The sequence below is a fragment of the Halichoeres trimaculatus genome, unplaced genomic scaffold (genome assembly GCF_033239565.1).
Source record: "Halichoeres trimaculatus isolate MK-OKI-2021-1 unplaced genomic scaffold, fHalTri1.1 fHalTri1_scaffold_16, whole genome shotgun sequence".
In the NCBI taxonomy this organism is placed as follows: domain Eukaryota; kingdom Metazoa; phylum Chordata; class Actinopteri; order Labriformes; family Labridae; genus Halichoeres; species Halichoeres trimaculatus.
In genome coordinates, this window is record NW_027437194.1 from 10,611,479 (window position 1) to 10,630,619 (window position 19,141).

General features: G+C 41.6%; 1 protein-coding gene across 1 annotated transcript in view; it reads right to left on the reverse strand.

Annotated features, from left to right (window-relative positions):
• The window catches only part of gfra2b (GDNF family receptor alpha 2b), a 105,709-nt gene that overhangs the window by 37,241 nt on the left and 49,327 nt on the right, over positions 1–19,141 (reverse strand). The window contains exon 3 of the mRNA XM_074690696.1: positions 18,953–19,030. Within this exon, the coding sequence (XP_074546797.1) occupies positions 18,953–19,030 (78 nt within the window). The remainder of the gene's footprint in view (positions 1–18,952; positions 19,031–19,141) is intronic.

The following is a 19,141-nucleotide window of genomic DNA, read 5'->3' on the forward strand; positions in this document are numbered from 1 at the left end:
GCAGAGTTTAAGATGGGCCAAATTTAGGAATGTATATTAGGACGTCGTCTGCTTTAAATTGAAACCACAGTGTCTGGTTTAAGCCTTTGTGTTGGATTAATGGCATACCCTTCATTGCAACCCCTCTGAAATGAACCAATGTACTTATATGATGCAGACCACCAGCCTTATGATTGGTCCACTGAGTTTGATCATATTTCCTGTATCTACAACATTTCCTAAATCGGCATATGTTCCATATTCTGAGATCTCAGGCTGTGGCTCAGGGAGGACAATCTTCGAGTAGTTGCCAGAAAATATCAAATATTGCTTTAGCTTGAAATTCCCATCCCTATTTCTGATTTTGGTCTTAAAGATCTGTGAAAATCTTCTGTTATTGCTGATTTATTTGGTTCAAACTGACAAGCATGCATTTAACCATTTTTTCACTTCATAGATTCAAACATCTATCGTATAGTTTGTGGAGTAAGTCCCAGTTCATCTCCTTGGTTTTAAGGACTTTAGCGAAAAGCGTAGAGTAAATTCGTAACAGGCCAGACTTAAACTTTTGCCCCCTTCTCTCTCCACACTTCCTGCTCATCATGTTGTCAAGTCTTCATTAAAAAGCTAAAACAGCACTGTGGATGAGTGATATTTAACTCACACTAAAGCAAACTAAGAGATGTTTGCAAATGAAATGGATAGCAGAAGTTTAGATTTAGCACGCCATCGCAAGCCAAACCTTTTTATTCCCTGCCTGAAATGAGTCATCATCCTGAGCCTCCGACAGTCTCACTGACAGATTGCTGAAGTTTGACAGCAGAAGTGTTTGTTTACTTGATTTTAAAACAACTCAGGTGAAAACAGGCTGCAGGGTGAGGAGAGGGCAAAATATCAAACAAAACAAGGAGAAAAGAAAAATGAAAATTTAACTCAAATATTATCTTTATTCAAGTAAATAAGATCAACAGAAGTTTTAGGGGTTTAACAACAGGGGCAGGCTGGCCATCAGGAAATTTGGGACCTTTCCCAAATGGCTGGTCTATTCCAGACCCTAAACAGCTGGTGGGTGGAGCGTTTTTGTTTTTTTAATTAATGACTTTTGATAAAACAGAGCCACAGCAGCCTGCCCTGCCAGCAGCAACCCTGGCTGCAGATAACAGAGTCGGTGAGACGTCACGTCAGACCGGGTTAACTATAATACTTTGCAAATCAAGGAGGGGATACGAGTGGCCCCTTCCATATTGGACTGATCCATTTAGAAGAAAGAGAAGGATGGTATGAGTAAGCATGGGGAAAAGAAAGAAAGCCAGAAAAAGAAATGGGTGGGGTAGAGAAACTAGGGGGTAAAAAGAAGAAGATGCTACTACAGAATGCGGCCAAATGTGTAAAACTAAAAGATCTTTTCTGTGGAGGGGCTGCAGTCAGCCAGGCCGCTGATGACACGGGTCCAAGTGGCACAGCCACAGCAGGTTAGCAAGTGCAGCCTACATGACTTGGCATGTAACATGCTTGTGTTTTTGGATGTGTTAAGAGAAATTTAAAGGTATAGTAACCATCAATGTTACACCATGTGGATCACTAATCTGCTTTATCAATTAAAAGTAAAATCCAGTAGGGGGTGACTCGAGTTGTTGCAAACACACAGGATCACTCAGTGGTAAGTAATGTCCAACATGGTGACAGTTTTACCTCTTTATAAACCAGTGTGTGAAATCACTGATTAGTCACTGAGAAAAGGTTTTTACTTTTCTCTCAGCTGATTTGTTCCCTTTGTAAAAATAAAAAAAAATCTCAATGAGTTTATGGTCTTATTCTATCGCTTCGATCTTGCTTTGTGGAGAATTTACTAGATTAACATACTGACACTTGCCAGCTGTGACTGTTTATATCCAGGTGGTAGAGCCTAATAGATTTATAGAAGCAGACAATAATAAGAGCTACAGCTAAATGTAGTGGAGGGAAGTTTAACTGCAGCTTGGACACAACATGTGACCTACGTTTCAAGTCTGCAATGGTAAGAAAATTCAATTTGAGTCAATCTGGTGCCAACAAGCAAGGATGACAACATTTGATGGTTTTATTGTGCACAGCTTTGGTATCCACCCTGTTGCCCCAGGACAGACCAAAAACCAAGATAGTGATGGAAAAAATGCACAGCAGGTGGCTTCAGGAGGTAATCTTTGCAACAGTTAGAACAACAGAGCCATTAAGCTCCACTGCTTTGTAACCAGGAAGGTAAGGAATAAAACCTGACGGCTGGAAACTGAGTGAAGAGGGTTTTGTTTGTCAAATAAAAGCCTACAGAATTGTCGCATTATCCTGAAAGACCTCCTTGTTTGTGTCGAACATGTTTTCCTCCTTAAAAAGCGAGGAGAATGAGCTGAGTGTGTCATCCGTTTTTACATTCATTCAGCTGAAGAAGACACAGCATTTAGCTTCATTCAGCAGCGGCTCCTCCAAACGAAATCAGCCTCTCCTGGAAACACACAGCTGCACCAACACTGTTTATCTCTACCGCTTAGGGCTGAGTCTTTCTGTGTGTGTGTGTGTGTGTGTGTGTGTGTGTGTGTGTGTGTGTGTGTGTGTGTGTGTGTGTGTGTGTGTGTGTGTGTGTGTGTGTGTGTGCGTTCATTCAGCAGTGTGAAGCTAGCTCTGTTGGAACACACTGATGCTGAACACACATGTTTTTATGCTTCATACCTATTATCACTGACATCTTGTGAAGGTGATGACAGCTCACAGCCGTGGCCTCTCTGTCACCTCTTTCTTTCTCTCGCCTCCTGTTGACCTCTTGACCCCAGTAATGCATACATGGAGCATACAGAGGAATAAATGACATACAGCTCACCTCCTGCTTAACTCAATCTTATTTGGTTTAGGTGAAAATGTAAATCAACCACAGCATCTTCCTTGGCAGAAGGGTGATGCACATTTAGGGGCAACAGATTTGCTCAATCTGTGACATCACTGATTGGTGAACGTCGATATAGGAGTATCATAAACTAACACGAACCAATAAGAGGGGTCCCTGCTCTGTCCTTTGATCATAGGAACTTTCAAGGGTGTTAGCTTCCAACACACCTAGTTCCTTAGGGGTTTTGATGATCTTAAAGAGACAGTAGCTGTAATACAACGCAGAATAGAATAGAATAGAATAGAATAGAATAGAATAGAATAGAATAGAATAGAAAAAAGTTATTTATCCCCTCAGGGAAATTCAGGAGTCACAGCAGCAATCAAGAAAAGTAAGAAAGTGTATAGAAAGTGCAAAAAGGTCCATAAGAAAATATATGCTGACAGGTTGTCCATCATTCTCCAGTTCAGCCAGCCTCCACCTCCACAGGGTCCAGGACTGAGCTTTTTCAGTCATGCTCCATCTCTGTCTCCTGTATCCTGTCTGCTCACAGTAGGTGAAGTTCTTCCAATGTGGCGTTGGTCTCTGGGGTTAGCTCCATTAGCCATGTCTGTCAATAGCATGATGCTACTCTGCCCTCTGGTATTCTCTGTGATGCTGGGTTAGCATGGCTAACTTGTTCATCTTACGTTACAAAAGTTACACAGATCTTACATTCCCAATGACAATGGATGGATGAAAGGACAAGGTCACCTCCTTCTTCTCACTGTGTGGGGAAACATCAGGCCTTGCACCGGTTAGCATTGACATGCTACAGGCTGCTAACAGCTGGTTTCACATGTAAGCAATGCGGCCATGGTCACATGAAGGATCTCCAGAAAAACACAGGAGCAAAAACAGTAAAAGTATCTCTGAAGACAAAACCAGTTTGGTGTCCATGACCAATAAATGAGCTATACAAAGTACTGACCCACTCCAAATGCAAAGATGATGAAAAAGAGACGAAAAAAATACAAGAAACGGACAAAGAAGAGAGAGCTGCTGCAACAGGCAGCCACAACCAACAGTGCGGCGCCACATAAAGGCATCACAAAGACAACTGTAACATAAATGGACACATAGCAACTCAAACCTGTCAGTCAAAGAGGTCATGGGCTTAATTCTCCCTCCCTTTAACCCTTAATCTGCTGTAAACAGGTGAGCTGTTAAAAACTATTGAGCTCTATGGGAACTGACTCGAGTGGAGACTCAGGGGACGGCAGTTTTGCACTTCTACTTTCAACTGTGGGCTCTTTTTTCCCCCCAAAATGCTACACCACACTAAAATCAAACCTTTTTCAAGCATTTTTAATTTTTATGCACTTCTGTGCAGTTTATAGATTTTAGTTTTTGTTATTTGCTTTGCCTGAGAAACGATATATTGAAAGACAATTCCCTGAGCAAATATCTCTTCCTTGAAAGTTCAAATAGATTGGAACAACTTGTGCATGAAGTTGTTATACAAAGCAGATTGTACATGAGATAGAGTGCACACAGTCTAAATGAGCTCTCACTTTACACACTCTGCTCCTGACACACTCATTAACCTGCACACACAACTTCACCTGGAGCTGAAGTCTTTCTTCTGACCTCAAACTGTAACTCCACAGAGCCTCTGCCAACATGCAGCAGAGTGTGCTTCAGGCACTGGAAGCCGGTTTCATTTCACACAATCAATAACCCTGGATGTGAGGAGGTGTGAGAGGATCCTCAGAGACAAAAACGTGCTTGTTTAACTGACTGCGTTAAGTCGGGAAGCGCAGGAGCAGCTGGAGAGTTTATTTATGTACTGGAAGCACACGCTGCACATGTGTCCCTGAACACATCCTACAATGTTCTGCATAACAACTACGGCACAATCCTCAGCTGAGCCGAGTCGCCTCTATTTAGTTTTCTGGACATATGCGGATAAATCCTTGAGCATGTTCTGACTCACTTCAGAGCAGCTTTGTTCAGACGAGGAGAAAGAATGAGAATAATAACAGTTCTGCCATCTGTCAGGTATGAAGATGGTAAAGTATTCTCCCAGGTATAAGTGAAAGTGAACTACCTAAAATCGAGCATCATATCTTTAAATCAAAGGAAGCTGAGCCCTGGAGGTTCTGCCTGCTGAGGCTCTCCTGAGGGAGCGTTTGGGTTGCATTCAAAAATCAGCACTACATGTGAGGATGCCAAAAAACGATTCTCTCAAATCTCTGAAATCATTATCTCCACACGCTTTGCTCCAGGAAAGACACACCATGCACTAGAAGTGTAATGACTCCAGTGGATTTGTATTAACGCTTATGTTTTGTCCATGGTTTGTTATACTTCTGAATTAGGTAGATTTGGGGATGGTACTCTCAAAGGGATGTTTCATTTTTTTGTAAGTGGAGTTGTATGAGTAACATGCCTCCGATTAATGTATTAACAAACAACAGATGTCATTCAGCTTGGCCACTTTAAAGAGAAACTTCTGCACTTTAATGTCAGAGAGCTTTTTTGTTTTTTATTTGCTGTCACATCACATATGTGCTTTTTCCCCAGCAGCAAACAGATCACCTGTTCAGATCTGTGAACTCCAAAGTGACAAAAAAAATACATCCAAGCTGGGTAGAAAGCAAAAAGTGAGTATATGAAATTACTGAAGTTAATATTTATTTAAACTATAATATGTTTAAATTTTTACCAGCATTTTGGTAAAAACAAAGCTTCAGAGAGTACAGAAATTATATTCAGCAGTAAACCTACCCTGGAGACTGGTAATGCAGCAAAAAACAACAAAAGGATTGGCCTCTTTCGACGATACCGTTCCAGCATTGAGGGGCAGAGATACACCGATACCTGATACCAGGATCGGTATCAGTGCATCCCTAATTCCCAGTTCCAGACTGGTTAATGAAGCATTCCCACAGCATGATACTCTCCAAAGAGCTCTAGTTAGGTCTCATCTGACCAAAGAACACTTTGGGCTCTAATTTTGTAGACCAGACGCAAGCGCAGGCGCACCTGCCCTGCGCCGGCCTTCACCGCGCGGACAGAGCGTGACCAGTGCACTTTGCAAGTTTCCTGCAGTGCCAAGAGAGGCCCAGCCAAGGCGCAGAGGAGCGCGCCCACGCCTCCCTCCGCGCAAATGGCAGAGAGGGAGGAGAAAAGCCGTGAGTGGGTTTAACACAGCCGAGCGCTGTTTTCACCAATCAAATGAGCGCCTCTCCTCGCCTTTAAATGCCCTGCGGCCGAGGCGCAGCGTCTGATTGGTCTGACTGATCCCCAGCACCGTGGAAACAGTGTGTCTTTTTAGATCACGTTAGATAAAGACTAAAACAGGGAAATACGGGAAATCAGGGGTTTATTTTGTCTCATTTATTTTGTGTCTTTTTTCTTCGTCTTTTCTCTCCATCTTTTCTTTGAATTAAATGAAATAAGAGAACCAGATATTCACTCAGTATCAGATGTTAAGGCTGTTTATTGTTTAGTCGTAAGATGTGCATCAAACTTCTAGCTGCCCTCAGGTTAACTTTCCATTATGACAAACGGCTTTAATCTGACATCAGATGTGACAGGACAGTTAATAGATATAAATGTATATGCTGGTTCAGATGGTTACATTAAATAGTGATTGCTGTGATTGTTTATTGCATTAAAATGTGCCTGACACTCTGGAAACCTGCCTCTGAGGCTTTGTTGACGTGAGCGCACATGTGCGCCTGTCACCAAATTACAGCTGCGGAGGGTGCGCTCCGCTTTGCGCCAAGGATAGACCAGGTTGGAGCTGGCGAGCTTTCAGCGCACTTTTTTGGCACAAAATTGTCACTGTGCCAACATGAATCTGCCGACACCTCCCCCTGGTGTGCCGTCAACTCCCCCTGGCGCGCAGTCACACCCATCTCTGGGTGCGCCAGGCTTGCGCCACGAAATTAGAGCCCTTTGTCTGCTCCCAGTCTGCTCCCAGTCTGCTGAATCCACCTCCAGATGCTGGCTTGAAAGTCTTTCTCTACCTGTCTCTCATCTGTAGAAGTGAAGTTTTTTTTGGCCCTCATCCTCCACAGCAGTCCATTTCTGGGACATCAAGGCTCAAGTGATTGTCTTCTTTGACACTTTGACAGTTCCTTACTTGGCTAAGTCCTGAACTCATGAAGCTTGGTAGTTGTTCTGGGCTCTATAGAGGTCTCTCTGTCACTGGTATTCTTTCCAGAACCCAGTTTGAAATTTTTGGGCTTTTTACCTTTAAAAATGCCAGAAAACAAAATGAGATCACATGTGCCCTGAGGAGAGATGGAAACAAACATATGTCTGCAACATCAGACCCAGGTTTAACACCTGCACATGGAAGAAATTGAAATCTTATCAACAGTTTTTCTCTTATTTTAAGTAGAAAACTCATTTTTAGACTTAATGTGAGCCACATTCACCTGACTGGACCAGAAAACTGTCTTGTTTCAAGTTTTTCAAAGACAAACATGAGGTCTGAATTTCTTGTATCAAGTAAAAAATAATCTGCCAACAGAACAAGAGAAAAGTTACTTGTATTAAGACATTATTCTAGTTTTAAGCAAATTTTCGAGGAGATGTTTCTTGTTCCATTGGTCATTTGATTTTCACTTGTTACAAGCAATTCAGACTTAATTTTTGTCTTTTGAAACAAGACATTTTTCTCGACTGATATGCTGAATATGGCTCATATCGAGTATAACAAGACAATTTTTACATAGAATGAGACAAAAGCACTTGATAAGATTTCAGTTTTTACAGCGTGATTTTATAACACAGTTTATTGACACCAAACAGTCAAACAGAAACTCTGAAGCTGCAAACAGACACAAATCCTTCCCAAGGCAAGATGTTTTCAACAGCACCAGCCTCACAGTTTAACCCTCGCAACCTGAGGCACCTCTCCGACCTTCCCCTTCTCTTAGCTTTGCAAAGAAGGAGAAGATGAAGATGGAGAAGAAGAGAAGGAAGAGGAGAAGCAGCGCTTTGAGAGAGAACGGATAAATATAGAGAAGAGAGAGTATCCAAGGCAGGAGAGCGGGCCAATTAGAGGGTTGCCCTGAGTCGTCTGTTATCTTTCTCACACACAACCTCAACAGGATAAACACACAAAGCCTTGCCCTGGGGTCTGCACACACACATACATAAAGCACTCACTCACTCACATGATGTTTTATTAAAACACTATGTGCCACTGCGTCCGTTCTCCAACGCGCACACCGCTGAGACATGATCTAACAAGGTCAAAAGCAGAACTGGAGGGAGGAAGTGGGAGTGTGAGAGAGATAGAGGGGGAACAGGGGAGAGGAGGCCAAGTTGTGACAGAGGGAGAAAGTGAAAAGAACGAGGGGAGACGTGGAGGAGAAGCAAAAGGCCGTACGCTCCCTCCTGTTAGTAACACACTGAACAAACACACTTGTGTTTGACTCTAAGCTCCTGAACACACGGCTGCCAGGTTCAGATTTAACAGAGTACCAGAGTAGGACTTCCCTGAGGGTTTCTGAGTGGGTCATTTAAAGGAGAAGTTCAGATTTTTGTGAGAATGTAATTTTACGTCCATGACTTAACACCATGGGCCAGTTGTTTGGATTTTGGTCATCGGATTGGATCAAATTTTGTAAATGGGTTGTTCAAAAAGGAAAGAGGGACTTCAAAACCAAATTAGATGACGTTATCCAATCCTGGTCCTAATCTGGATCAGACCTTTAGTTTGAGTTGTTCAAAACTTTTCAGTAGGATTTGGATCATTTTGATAAAAAAAAAAAAAACAGGATTATCCTGATCCCAAAAGGGGCTAAGATTTCAAGGTGGATTTCAGGGAGAAAATGTGGTAAAACTAAAACTAAAAAAAAAAAAAAAAAAAAAGAAGAAATAATACAACATTTGAATATTATATTTTGCACTTGACTTGTTCAACCATTACAGTGACAAAGTAGATAAAGTAGACATCAAAATAATCCCCTTAACAAATTTCAAAAACAAACAAAAATAACATATTCAGTTTTTCTGTCATTTATAGCTGTATATTAATTTCAAAGAAACTATCATCAGAGATGAACCTGTCAAAATAATTTCTGACAATTGCATCTGTTACTACGACAGAAGACCAGAGGTTGGTCTGGTTCAACAGTCTGAGGCGGATCACAAACATTACTGAGGGGAACATTGAGCTTGGTAGCGTTGTTGTGCAGGACAAAAAAATGCAAGTATTACATGTATTATGTTTTGTTAACTATTGGACATTTAGTCTTTTTTTATTTGAGACACTTTCAATGTGTTTGTTGATGTATGTCCTTTTAATTTGTTGAAGCTCAGATGAGGGGTCAAGGAAACTATAAATGGAAGTGGATGTTTACATTATTTTTGTTTTGTTTTGTCTCAAAATCAGAACAATTCAGTGAGTCTTGGCTCTTCTACCTGTTGTTCTTTACACAGCAATCTGGATTACACAATCTTCAAAAAACTGTGTATCCGGATCAGGGTGACCCAATCTAATGTTGCTTTGCAAAACCGGCATAAAACTGATCCTAGACGGCAGAGAATCTGATTTCCAAATTTGGATCATTTTGACCCAGATTAAATTCTTTGAACAAATGGCGCCACGGTATAAGATGTTGTCTAAGCCAGATGATGGGTGGTCAGAAAGCAACAGATATGAAAATGGAAAGGTTACCAAAAATGGAAAAACAATGAAAGTTTCATGATTCTACAGAAAGGCCCTTTAACAACTTAAAGTTGCTGCTCTGCTATAGAGCTTGTTAAGCCTTGAAAGTTGGTGCTACCAATTCCTCCAGGTGTCCCAAGTTTTCTTGACTCCTTCCAGCCATCTCTGTGCTTATAAAAGTAGAGCTGGACACAGAATGGTACCAGACCCTAACGGTGAGCATTATTGAACAGTATTGTTCTGCAGAAAGTTGTGTAAAGCTCTACAAATGAGCAGAAAAGCCAGTTTATGATGACAGAGACAGAGCATCAGAACATTTACAGAAACAGGGTCTTTTCTCCAGAGAAATGAAGTCAAAGAAAGTCAAGGTGAGCTCAGTGAGGAGAGTTACTTTCAGCATCAAAAGACACACAGAAACTGGGACTGGAAACTCTGACAGGAAGAGGTCTGACAGAGCCAAAGCCAAACCAGAATCAGTCAATAAAACTGTTTTAATAATCATACATTTATCACCTTTGTGTAGAAAGTAGTAAAAACTTACAGTGGGGAAAAAAAGCAGATTTAATATTACATTTCATATAAAAATTAATATTTATACACTGACCTGATAAAGAATCAACAGATGAGGTTTCATACTTCAGAAATATTCAAGTAATTTAAATTATCGTTCATTCCAGCAAGATGAAATGTCTCCCTTCCAGTTTTTGTGAATGAATATGAATGAATCAATAAATTAATGATCATCCGCCCTCATGAGCATCTGAATTTGGGTCAAATTCTGCATTTCCTCAGGCGCGACAAGACGATAAATAGGAGACCCGCTGCTCACCAATTATCTCCAGGAGATTTATGTGACACCAGTTTCAGTCATTTTGAAGGTGTGCGGTTATATGATTTATGATGAACTCCACCTTAACTGGAATAAAACTGATTTTTTTTTTCATGTTCTGTCTCTTCTCTGCAGCAAGCCCTGAAAATGTAGCAGATTTCAAATCATTATGTAAACTTCTTTCAGAGTGCTTCTCTGGACGTACTGCCAAAAAAGACAATAAAACAGCATTCAAACTATGTCGTGTTGCACCAGGCTAATCCTAATCCCAATCCTAATCCGAGTGTTAATCCTAATCCAGCCCATTAAAGCAGATTGTCAAAGATTTTCACACCCTTTAGTCTGATATTTGACCTCTGAATGGAGTGTTACTCCGTCAGATCTTCACTTTGATTACCTGCAGATAGAAAAGCTATAAATTGAGCACCTCTCTGTCTGTGTGTCGTGTATCTTTATGATTCTCTGATCAGAGTCCAACAAGCTGCTTACAGAGAAAAGAAAAGAACAACTCATTCCTCTGATTCCCACCTGTCTTCACAGCCTGCCAGGATTGATTTAAACGTTTTAGCTAATCACCGTTAATCCCATAGAGTCTGAAGTTTCACCTCAACCAAAATTAGCAGGATTAAAAGTAACGTCTTAATTTTTTTGAGACTTTGGAGAAGGAAGAGGCAGAATGTAACTCTGAGATCTGATTCTTTATGAAGATTTAAGAAGACAACCTGAGACTCAGTGAAGATTTGGTGAGCTCCTACTGCTAGGATATTCCGCCTGTGCAGGTTTTGATGTTTTTTTATTTCGCTGTAGATAGATTTTTCAACTCTTGAAAGGAGACAAGCTCTGAAGACAAAGCCATCTAACGTCGGAGCCGTTTTAAAAGCTCCAAACAGCTTTAAGCAGGGAAACTGCAGCCTGAGCGCTCCCCCATCTAAAGCATGAAGACGGTATAGATGGAGCCATGTTTAAGCTTCAGAAGAAGCCCATTGTTTGAGGATTTTGAATGGGATGCATCCTTCTCAAACAGACATCAAACTAAACTAGAATGCATTCCCAAGGACTTCTTCTGTGTCTGAACAGCTGTTGTAAACTGGATATCCACTGACATATGCAGCTGAAGCTCCCCAGTTTACAAGGTCACGCTTCAAACTGGAACACTGAGAGGTGACAGAGACACATTCACACAATCGTGCTCAAAGAAGAATCGTTGCTGGCTGTCATCTTACTGTGACTAGGGGGAGGGGGAAATGCAAACCCTCCCTCTAAAAAAAGTGGCGATTGCTCTAAGACTGCAAGGGAAGCTCAGCTTCCCCTAAAATGTCCCCAAAAAAGTGGTGATATGTACTGCTGTGTGTACATTTCATTGACAAAATATGCACGAGAATTCCTTCATCTTTTGTTCAGAATCAGCTACCTATCACAGGTAACTGGCTCAACCTCCTTCTCATTCATCCCCGCAGCATCTCAGCGCTTTAAAACAGTCGGACGCTAAGTGTCTTCTGACTTCAGTGGGGAAGCGTAGAGTGGGTTGTTCCACTTTGGAAACTGGACGGTCATTGGATAACTGCTGGGCTTTGTCCTGCCCATCGGACGCTCAGCGTCTCTGGGGGTCTATGAGGCAGTGGGCTGGCCTGGACGCTGGGCTTCTGCATGATGATTGGATGATCTGTCTGAGGCCAAATCCCTTTTTGATTGACAGTGAAATGAACCAGTCAGCGATCTTGAAGTATAACCCTCCACCAGAGCTTCTTCTCAGTTGTACATTCAGTTGTTCTGGACTGATCCGGAGGCTTTATCGATCCCCAGTGAGTTTACTTTTCTTAAAAACATCGAGCGTTGTGTTTAAAGATTCTTTCTCTTTTCACCAATAAGCAGCTACAGCTACAGCTGCAGAGCTTCTCCCCCTGTCACTGACACTTACAGCCTGCAGGTGTAGAGAGGAGCTTCTCCTGTTTAAAGCGGCTCAAGTCTTACACCTGCAACACAATTGGTCAAGGCCGTTTAAGCAGTCTAGCTCTGCTGGCCATTGAGAGGACACTGGAAAAATCCCTGGAAAAAAACCTGGTTGGTTCAACAGGGTCACAGATCATTTTCTTGAAAAGGAACAGAGGGTAGAGTTTACGTTTAAATAAATAAACAAATTTATGATGTTGGCCCGAAAAAAATGAGCTTCTCCTTCTTGACTTGCCAGCAACCGCCACTGCTCCAAAAGTCTCAAGACCTGTGGATAGTACCAGCCCTGCCAGGTAGGGCTGTTTTCAGGGGTCAGTTTGTCCCCCAGAACTAAAATTAGATCCAAGCTTATCTGTGTTATGTACCCATATCTGTCATGTAAAGAGCCTTTGAGTGTCTTAAAAAAAGCACTATATAAAACTGATTTATTACTTATTGCTAAATCTAGTTTGGACAGTCAAAATGTAAAATTTGCCCCAAACAAAGGCACAGCTTGCTGTGTATTATTTGGTGCATTAAACCCTTGACATGCACATTGCACTGTTGGGATCAAACTGTATCTTTATGTCCAATTTACACAGAAAGCCAAACAGACGGAGACTTCATGTTGTTTTCACAGAATCTTCACACACAGACACACACATGGATGAAGCTGTGTCAGTAGAAATGTCTTGCTGCTCTGTCCCCTGTGGATAGATAATCTCTTCTCTCCTCTCATATTTCTTCTTATTCTGTTTTTCCCCCAATTCATCTCCTCCCCTCACCTCCTTTGCTTTATATCTTTATTTCCTATCACCTTTATTATCTCTTTCTTTCCTTCCCTTGTTTCCTACCCCCTTTTCAATCTCAGTTCTTGTTTCTTTTTCCTTTCCCCTCTCATTTTTTTCCTCTTACCTTGCTTTACCTTGTTCCCCTTCCTTTTCCTTCCCTTTTTCTCTTTTTCCTTTCTTTTGCTTTTACCTTCTAACTGTACATTTTTTTTTCTCTTTTTTTCCTTGCTTCTTCTTTTCTATCCCCCCTTTTCTTCTTCCCTCTTCCCACCTCTTTCTTCTCCTTTTACCGACTGGTCTCTTCCTTCAGCCCTTCTTCTGTCTCCCACTCTCTACCCACTTTGGTGTAATTATTTCTTTTTCCTCTTCCTTCTCTCTTTTTTGTTTTATCTCCTTTCTTTCCCTTTCCTTGTTTCCTCTCCTGGTTCCTTTTCTTTCTCTCTAACCGCTCAGTAATCTGTATTTCTAAAACACTCTGACGTAGCGGAGATTGGCGTCAGGATAATCAAAGGCGTATCACATCCTGTGACGTCCCTGAAAGTGAAGCGTCTCTGCTCTCTAAGGCTGAAAACAAACTTGTGCGTGGTGGATGCAGATTTCTCTGGCCTTTAGAGACGAGGCAAAATGAGGCTGAAGAGGTTTTTATCAGTGTGGAGAGGAGAGGTGTGGAGTGATTGAGAGTGATTATGAACTAGGACACAAACAGGGAGCTCATCATGTATTTAGATACAGCATTTCCACCTCCAGCTTCTCTCTCTGTTACATTAAAACTAAAAGAAATCCAGGGAGGACATATTGGAGATATACTGAGTTCTGTTTGACTCCTCTGTCGTCCACTTGCTTTCACAGCTCCTGATCCTCTCAGAGACAGATCTTTTCTGACCCAGCTGTCCGTCTTTTGTTCTGACAGATCAAACGGGAGAGTTTCCTTCAGTCAGAGTGACTCACAGACACTGTCAAAGAGAAAGAAACGAAGGAGGCTTCACTTCCTGCACTGAGGGAGTCTGCAATAACAGGTCTGACTCTGTTTCTGATGTGTCAGTTTTAATTCCACAGGGCTACAGGTGGTTTCAAGATGCTCAAAATAAAGACGACTGAAGGAAGACTGTGGGCGAGTAAACGTGGAGGCAACGTGCTCATATTCATGGATGAAATGTTTGCAGAAGCTAAATGATTGGCACTGCTTATCAAATTAGCTAGCAAATAACGCAATGCACTCTAGGGCTGTAACGATAATTTTTGATGTCAACTACTCTATGGGTTATTTTTTGGATTAGTCGATTAGATTATTTTGTTTCAACCTAATTTGGCTTTTAAAATGTGCAGACCTTTAAAACTCAACCTGTGTTGCATTTTCACTGCTTTTACCCAGAGTAAGGTTCTCACCCCTGATTGGTCAGCCCCGTGTCATGTGAGCAGGTAACAGGGAAATTGAGTTGTTGTTTGCTGTGTTGGCTGGCAAGACCACTTATTAGTGACTTTGGGCTTTTTTTCTGATGTTATGTTGCTTATTGAGGCTTGCTTTGCTCTCTGTATGATCCCGCCTGACTCTCTCCCAGCTCTCCAACAAATTTAGTTTTGTTTCTCTACATGCCCTACCTCCACTTCGCTCATGCACACTCTGCCCCTCCTCCTCCCTGCTGAGTGTTACCGGTGCAGTGTGAGCTTGAATGTGCTCCATCGGATAAACATCCTCACTTTTAAAAAGTTAGGGGGGGTTTTGACACTACTTTGTGACTCAGATCTGGAAAAACTGTCTATTTGTAGAGCAAAGAAGACTCTCTAAATCAAGTCATCAGACGCTTAACACTGGGAGCTGTCAGGCTGTCCAAGCTGGAGATGCAGAGAATGGAGATATTTACTCATCAGTGTTCCTTATGTATGAACGTAATGATCTTTTACCATACAAGTATCAATTAATAAGGCACATTGTGCATTTGCCACCTGCTATTTCATTTCACGATGTGACAACAACAATAAAAACAATAACACAACGTGTCGGCGGTTAAAATTTGCATCTATGAATATTTATAGTTGATTATATCAACTAATCTTTGCAGCCCTGATGCACTCTAAGGTCTTGCTCATATGTAGCCAGGTATTTTCAAAAACAAATACCTCGCCCCCTCATTCCTTTTTAAAAATTCTTACATCGGCGTGCTGTGGGAAAATCCGCCAACAGGTGCAGCTCGAGGCATGCCAAACCCATATTTGGCAGTGTTTTTCAAACATAAAACCCATCCCAGCCGATCAGAATGAACCCAGTCACTCAGCTGTGACATTTAAGAACCAAAAACTTGGTTTCCAAGCGTCTACATGAAACCATGAAACTATAGTTTTCCAAAATCTTCACTTTGGCCAGAGTTTTCAGAAAACGTGATTTTTAGCGACATAAAGCTACTGTTTCATATGGATGACAAATGCATGTGGTTTCCCAGATACCCGGCTATGTGAGGACCTGGCCTGAGAAGTGTACGCTGGTCTGGATCCATCATGGATGAAGGTGCAGTCTGGTGTGTTGAAGAACAAGTCTTTAAATTTCACAGCCAAGAATTCAGATGTTGAATATTATAACCATTACAGCTCCAACTCGCTGACACTCATCCTAACCTCATGAAAGTTGTAAATTCACCGCTCTTAATTTGAAGTCTGCAAACTACTTTGGAACTGCCTTTGTCATAAACACACACACACACACACACACACACACACACACACACACACACACACACACACACACACACACACACACACACACACACACACACACACACAGCTCCATATTCACAAACACTCTGTCACGCCGAGCCTTCCTCTCCAATCAATTCGTGCCACTCTTGTCTGAAACATACTTTAATGTTCCAGTGCTCTTTCTTCTGCCACTGCTATTTAACACACTCCTGTATTATCCTCTTATCTCGCCGCCCTCCTCGCTCCCCCTCTCTTGTCTCCTCTTTATCTGCTCCCAGCTTTCCAGGCTCTCCGGCTGTGGATCTTCACATCATGCTTCCAGATTTCAGTCGACAGGTGATTTGAGGGACACACACACACTCAAAGGCATACAAACAAAGAGCACACATACTGAAGCGTGCTCTGTTCCTACACATGCCTGAGCAGACGTGTGCAGGTTGATGTCATGTTTCCAGGAGTGTTAGAGGTCGGATATGGTAGAATATGAAATGTTACACATCTCCTGCACCGCTGCACTCTCTGAATGTGTGTGAAAAGAAAAAGATACGACGAAAGAGGGAGAGAGAGAGAGGTAGGAAGAAAGTGCTTTTGAAGTTGCATCAGTTGCAGCTCTCCTGCTTCGCTCATGTTTGTAGTTGTGTTAATCTGAGAGAGCAGAACCCAATTTACAGAGCTGTGAGTCTATTTCACAGCTGTTTGACCACACACACACACACACCGAACTCATACACACACACACACACACAGCCAAAGAAAGTGTAAATGACGATGTATTGCTCGGGGCCTCTGACATTTAAACACTTCTCAGAAACGTGTGAAGGAGACATACAGATGGAGCGAGTGTGTTGTGCAGCAGCTCTAATGTTGTGTGACCAATCAGAGGCCGGCTGATGGAGTGATGGAGTGATGGAGGGAAAGAAACGGGGCAGAAACAAGTGAAACACATACATTTATTTGTAAATCTGTGTTTTCAAAGGTGCAGAGGTGATTTAAGATCAGTGACTTGTTGAGATGACACCTGCAGTCATCAGACTCTACAATAAGACTGTGGATCAACCCCTTGATGCCTGTTGTTGCAAATTTGTGTCATACCCTGTCAGGTCTTGATGAAGCTGAACTGACCTTTCATTCTCATTATTACCTATTGATTCATATTCTACACAAACCAAAGATCATATTAAATCCATTATGTCACAATACATTGGTCAAGGGATGAAATTCTCATGTCTATAGATATAATACAACTTTGTAACAACTATTGCGAGTACTATACTTAAAATTTACAATCTCCACTTAATTTAACATAAACAAGAATGCAAAAACACATAAAACCAATCATTTTTTACAATTGTTAATTAATTCAGGCAGTAAGGGGTTAAGGAAGTCTGTTTTGGAGTCTTCATTTAGACCCTTCAGTCCCTGAGTGTCGTGTTTTTAAAGCAAGATGTGATAATATATGAATACAGGACAGGAAGTGTTAGTTTCCTTGCTAAAGGTAGAACAGAAAGTGAAATGCAGCAAACACTGTTCCATCTGACAAACTGAGAAGCTGAAACATCTGTTCTTCTCCTAACTTCAATACAACACCTTGGATCTTCATGGTCCTTACTTATTAGACTTAATCTGAGCCACAATCACCAGAAAAGTAAAGAGAAATGTCTGATTTCAAGATATTAGAAGACAAAAATGATGCCTGAGTTGTTGGTATAGAATTGAAAAATCTGCAGATGAGGTAAGAGATTGATTGATTCCTTGTATTGAGACTTTACTCTTGTGTCAAAAAAACGAAACTTTTTTTTTTTTTTTTTTTTATGAAAGCATACTGGCAGATTGTTTTTACTTGGTATAAGCGATTCGGACCTGTTTTTTTTTCTAATATCTTTAAGTTAAACATTTTTCTGGACTTCTCAGTGGGATGTGGCTCATATGAAGTATAATAAGACAATTTTTACTAGAAAAGAGACAAAAGCACTCGTTAAGATCTCAGTTTTTGCAATGTGTAGTTTTGTGTGCTATTGTGTAGTTGTATAACTTGTCTTCCCAGATTAACAGGTGAAGTACACCAAATACATCCGCAGCCCTGCCTCGCTCTATTACATGATGACTTTGTTTGTAAACTCACAACAGCTGCATGTTAAGTCTGGCTTGCATCAGGACCTCCAGACAGCTGGAGTCACAGACTGAGGAGTTCCCTGAATTCCAACATTGATCTTCTTCTAGTCCATGTTGGGCTGTAAAACCTCAAACCTATCCACTCTTGGTTTGCTCCACTCATTATGTCCGTTTGTTGTTGTAGTGAAGAGAAATACCACCTGGTTTAGACGGACAGACTTGAGAAGCCTCCGATGTAACTCAGCAGTAAATGTCTTTTCTTGGACTTTGTGAGAAACATTTCTCAATAAATGTGAATTATAGTCTGGAAAAATGGTAACTATTCAAATTCAGTCCTCAGCCAATACATTTCAGTTCATTTGATTAAAGGTTTTAGACTAATAATCCTTTAGAGTCTTGGTGCCTCACGCACAGGTTCAGTCAGTGAAGAAGCTGCTCAGTCCTCATGTAAATCAGACCCTGAACATTATCACCACGGGGAAACGTGCACAACAGTGAGAATTGAAATGTTTGCAAAGACTTAGACAGACCGTTTGCAGTGAATTTGCTGGTTTATCGTCTGTATGATGATCAATAACACGGCGCCAAACAATTCAAACATAATGAAAAACAAACAGAGGTTTTCCCCCTGCGCCCTTTCTATTATGAGAAATGTGCTGCTGTATGAGGAAAGAGAGTCTCTCTTTTTCTCTCTCCCACACACACACACACACACACACACACACACACACACACACACACACACACACACACACACACACACACACACACACACGCACGCACACATACATACAGACTCAGAGGTAATCACACAGCTATGCATTCATTCACACGCTCACAGATGGAGCATTGGGCCAAGCGGAGGGGGTGAGCTGCAGCGTTTAGATTCATCAGCAGGTGACAAACACACACACACACACACACACACACACACACACACACACACACACACACACACACACACACACACACACACACATTTGTATTCTGGGATCACTGCTGCATCAACCTTGATAACTGTGTGTCAGTGCTCAATCTGCTTCACACACACACTCACACACATTAGGAAGAGTCCCAAACAGCAGCTGTACCTGAAATGATGGAGGCGTGTCTGAACTCCTCAGAGAAGTGGATCGGTTCATATGGAGAAGTCTCGTAAAACTCCTCCCCTGAAAGAGAAAGAGAAAATAGTCTTTAGTCTTTATTAACACACACTCACACACACACACACACACACAAACATCTGGCTCCACCTGAAAAACTACCTTCAAAGTCAAATC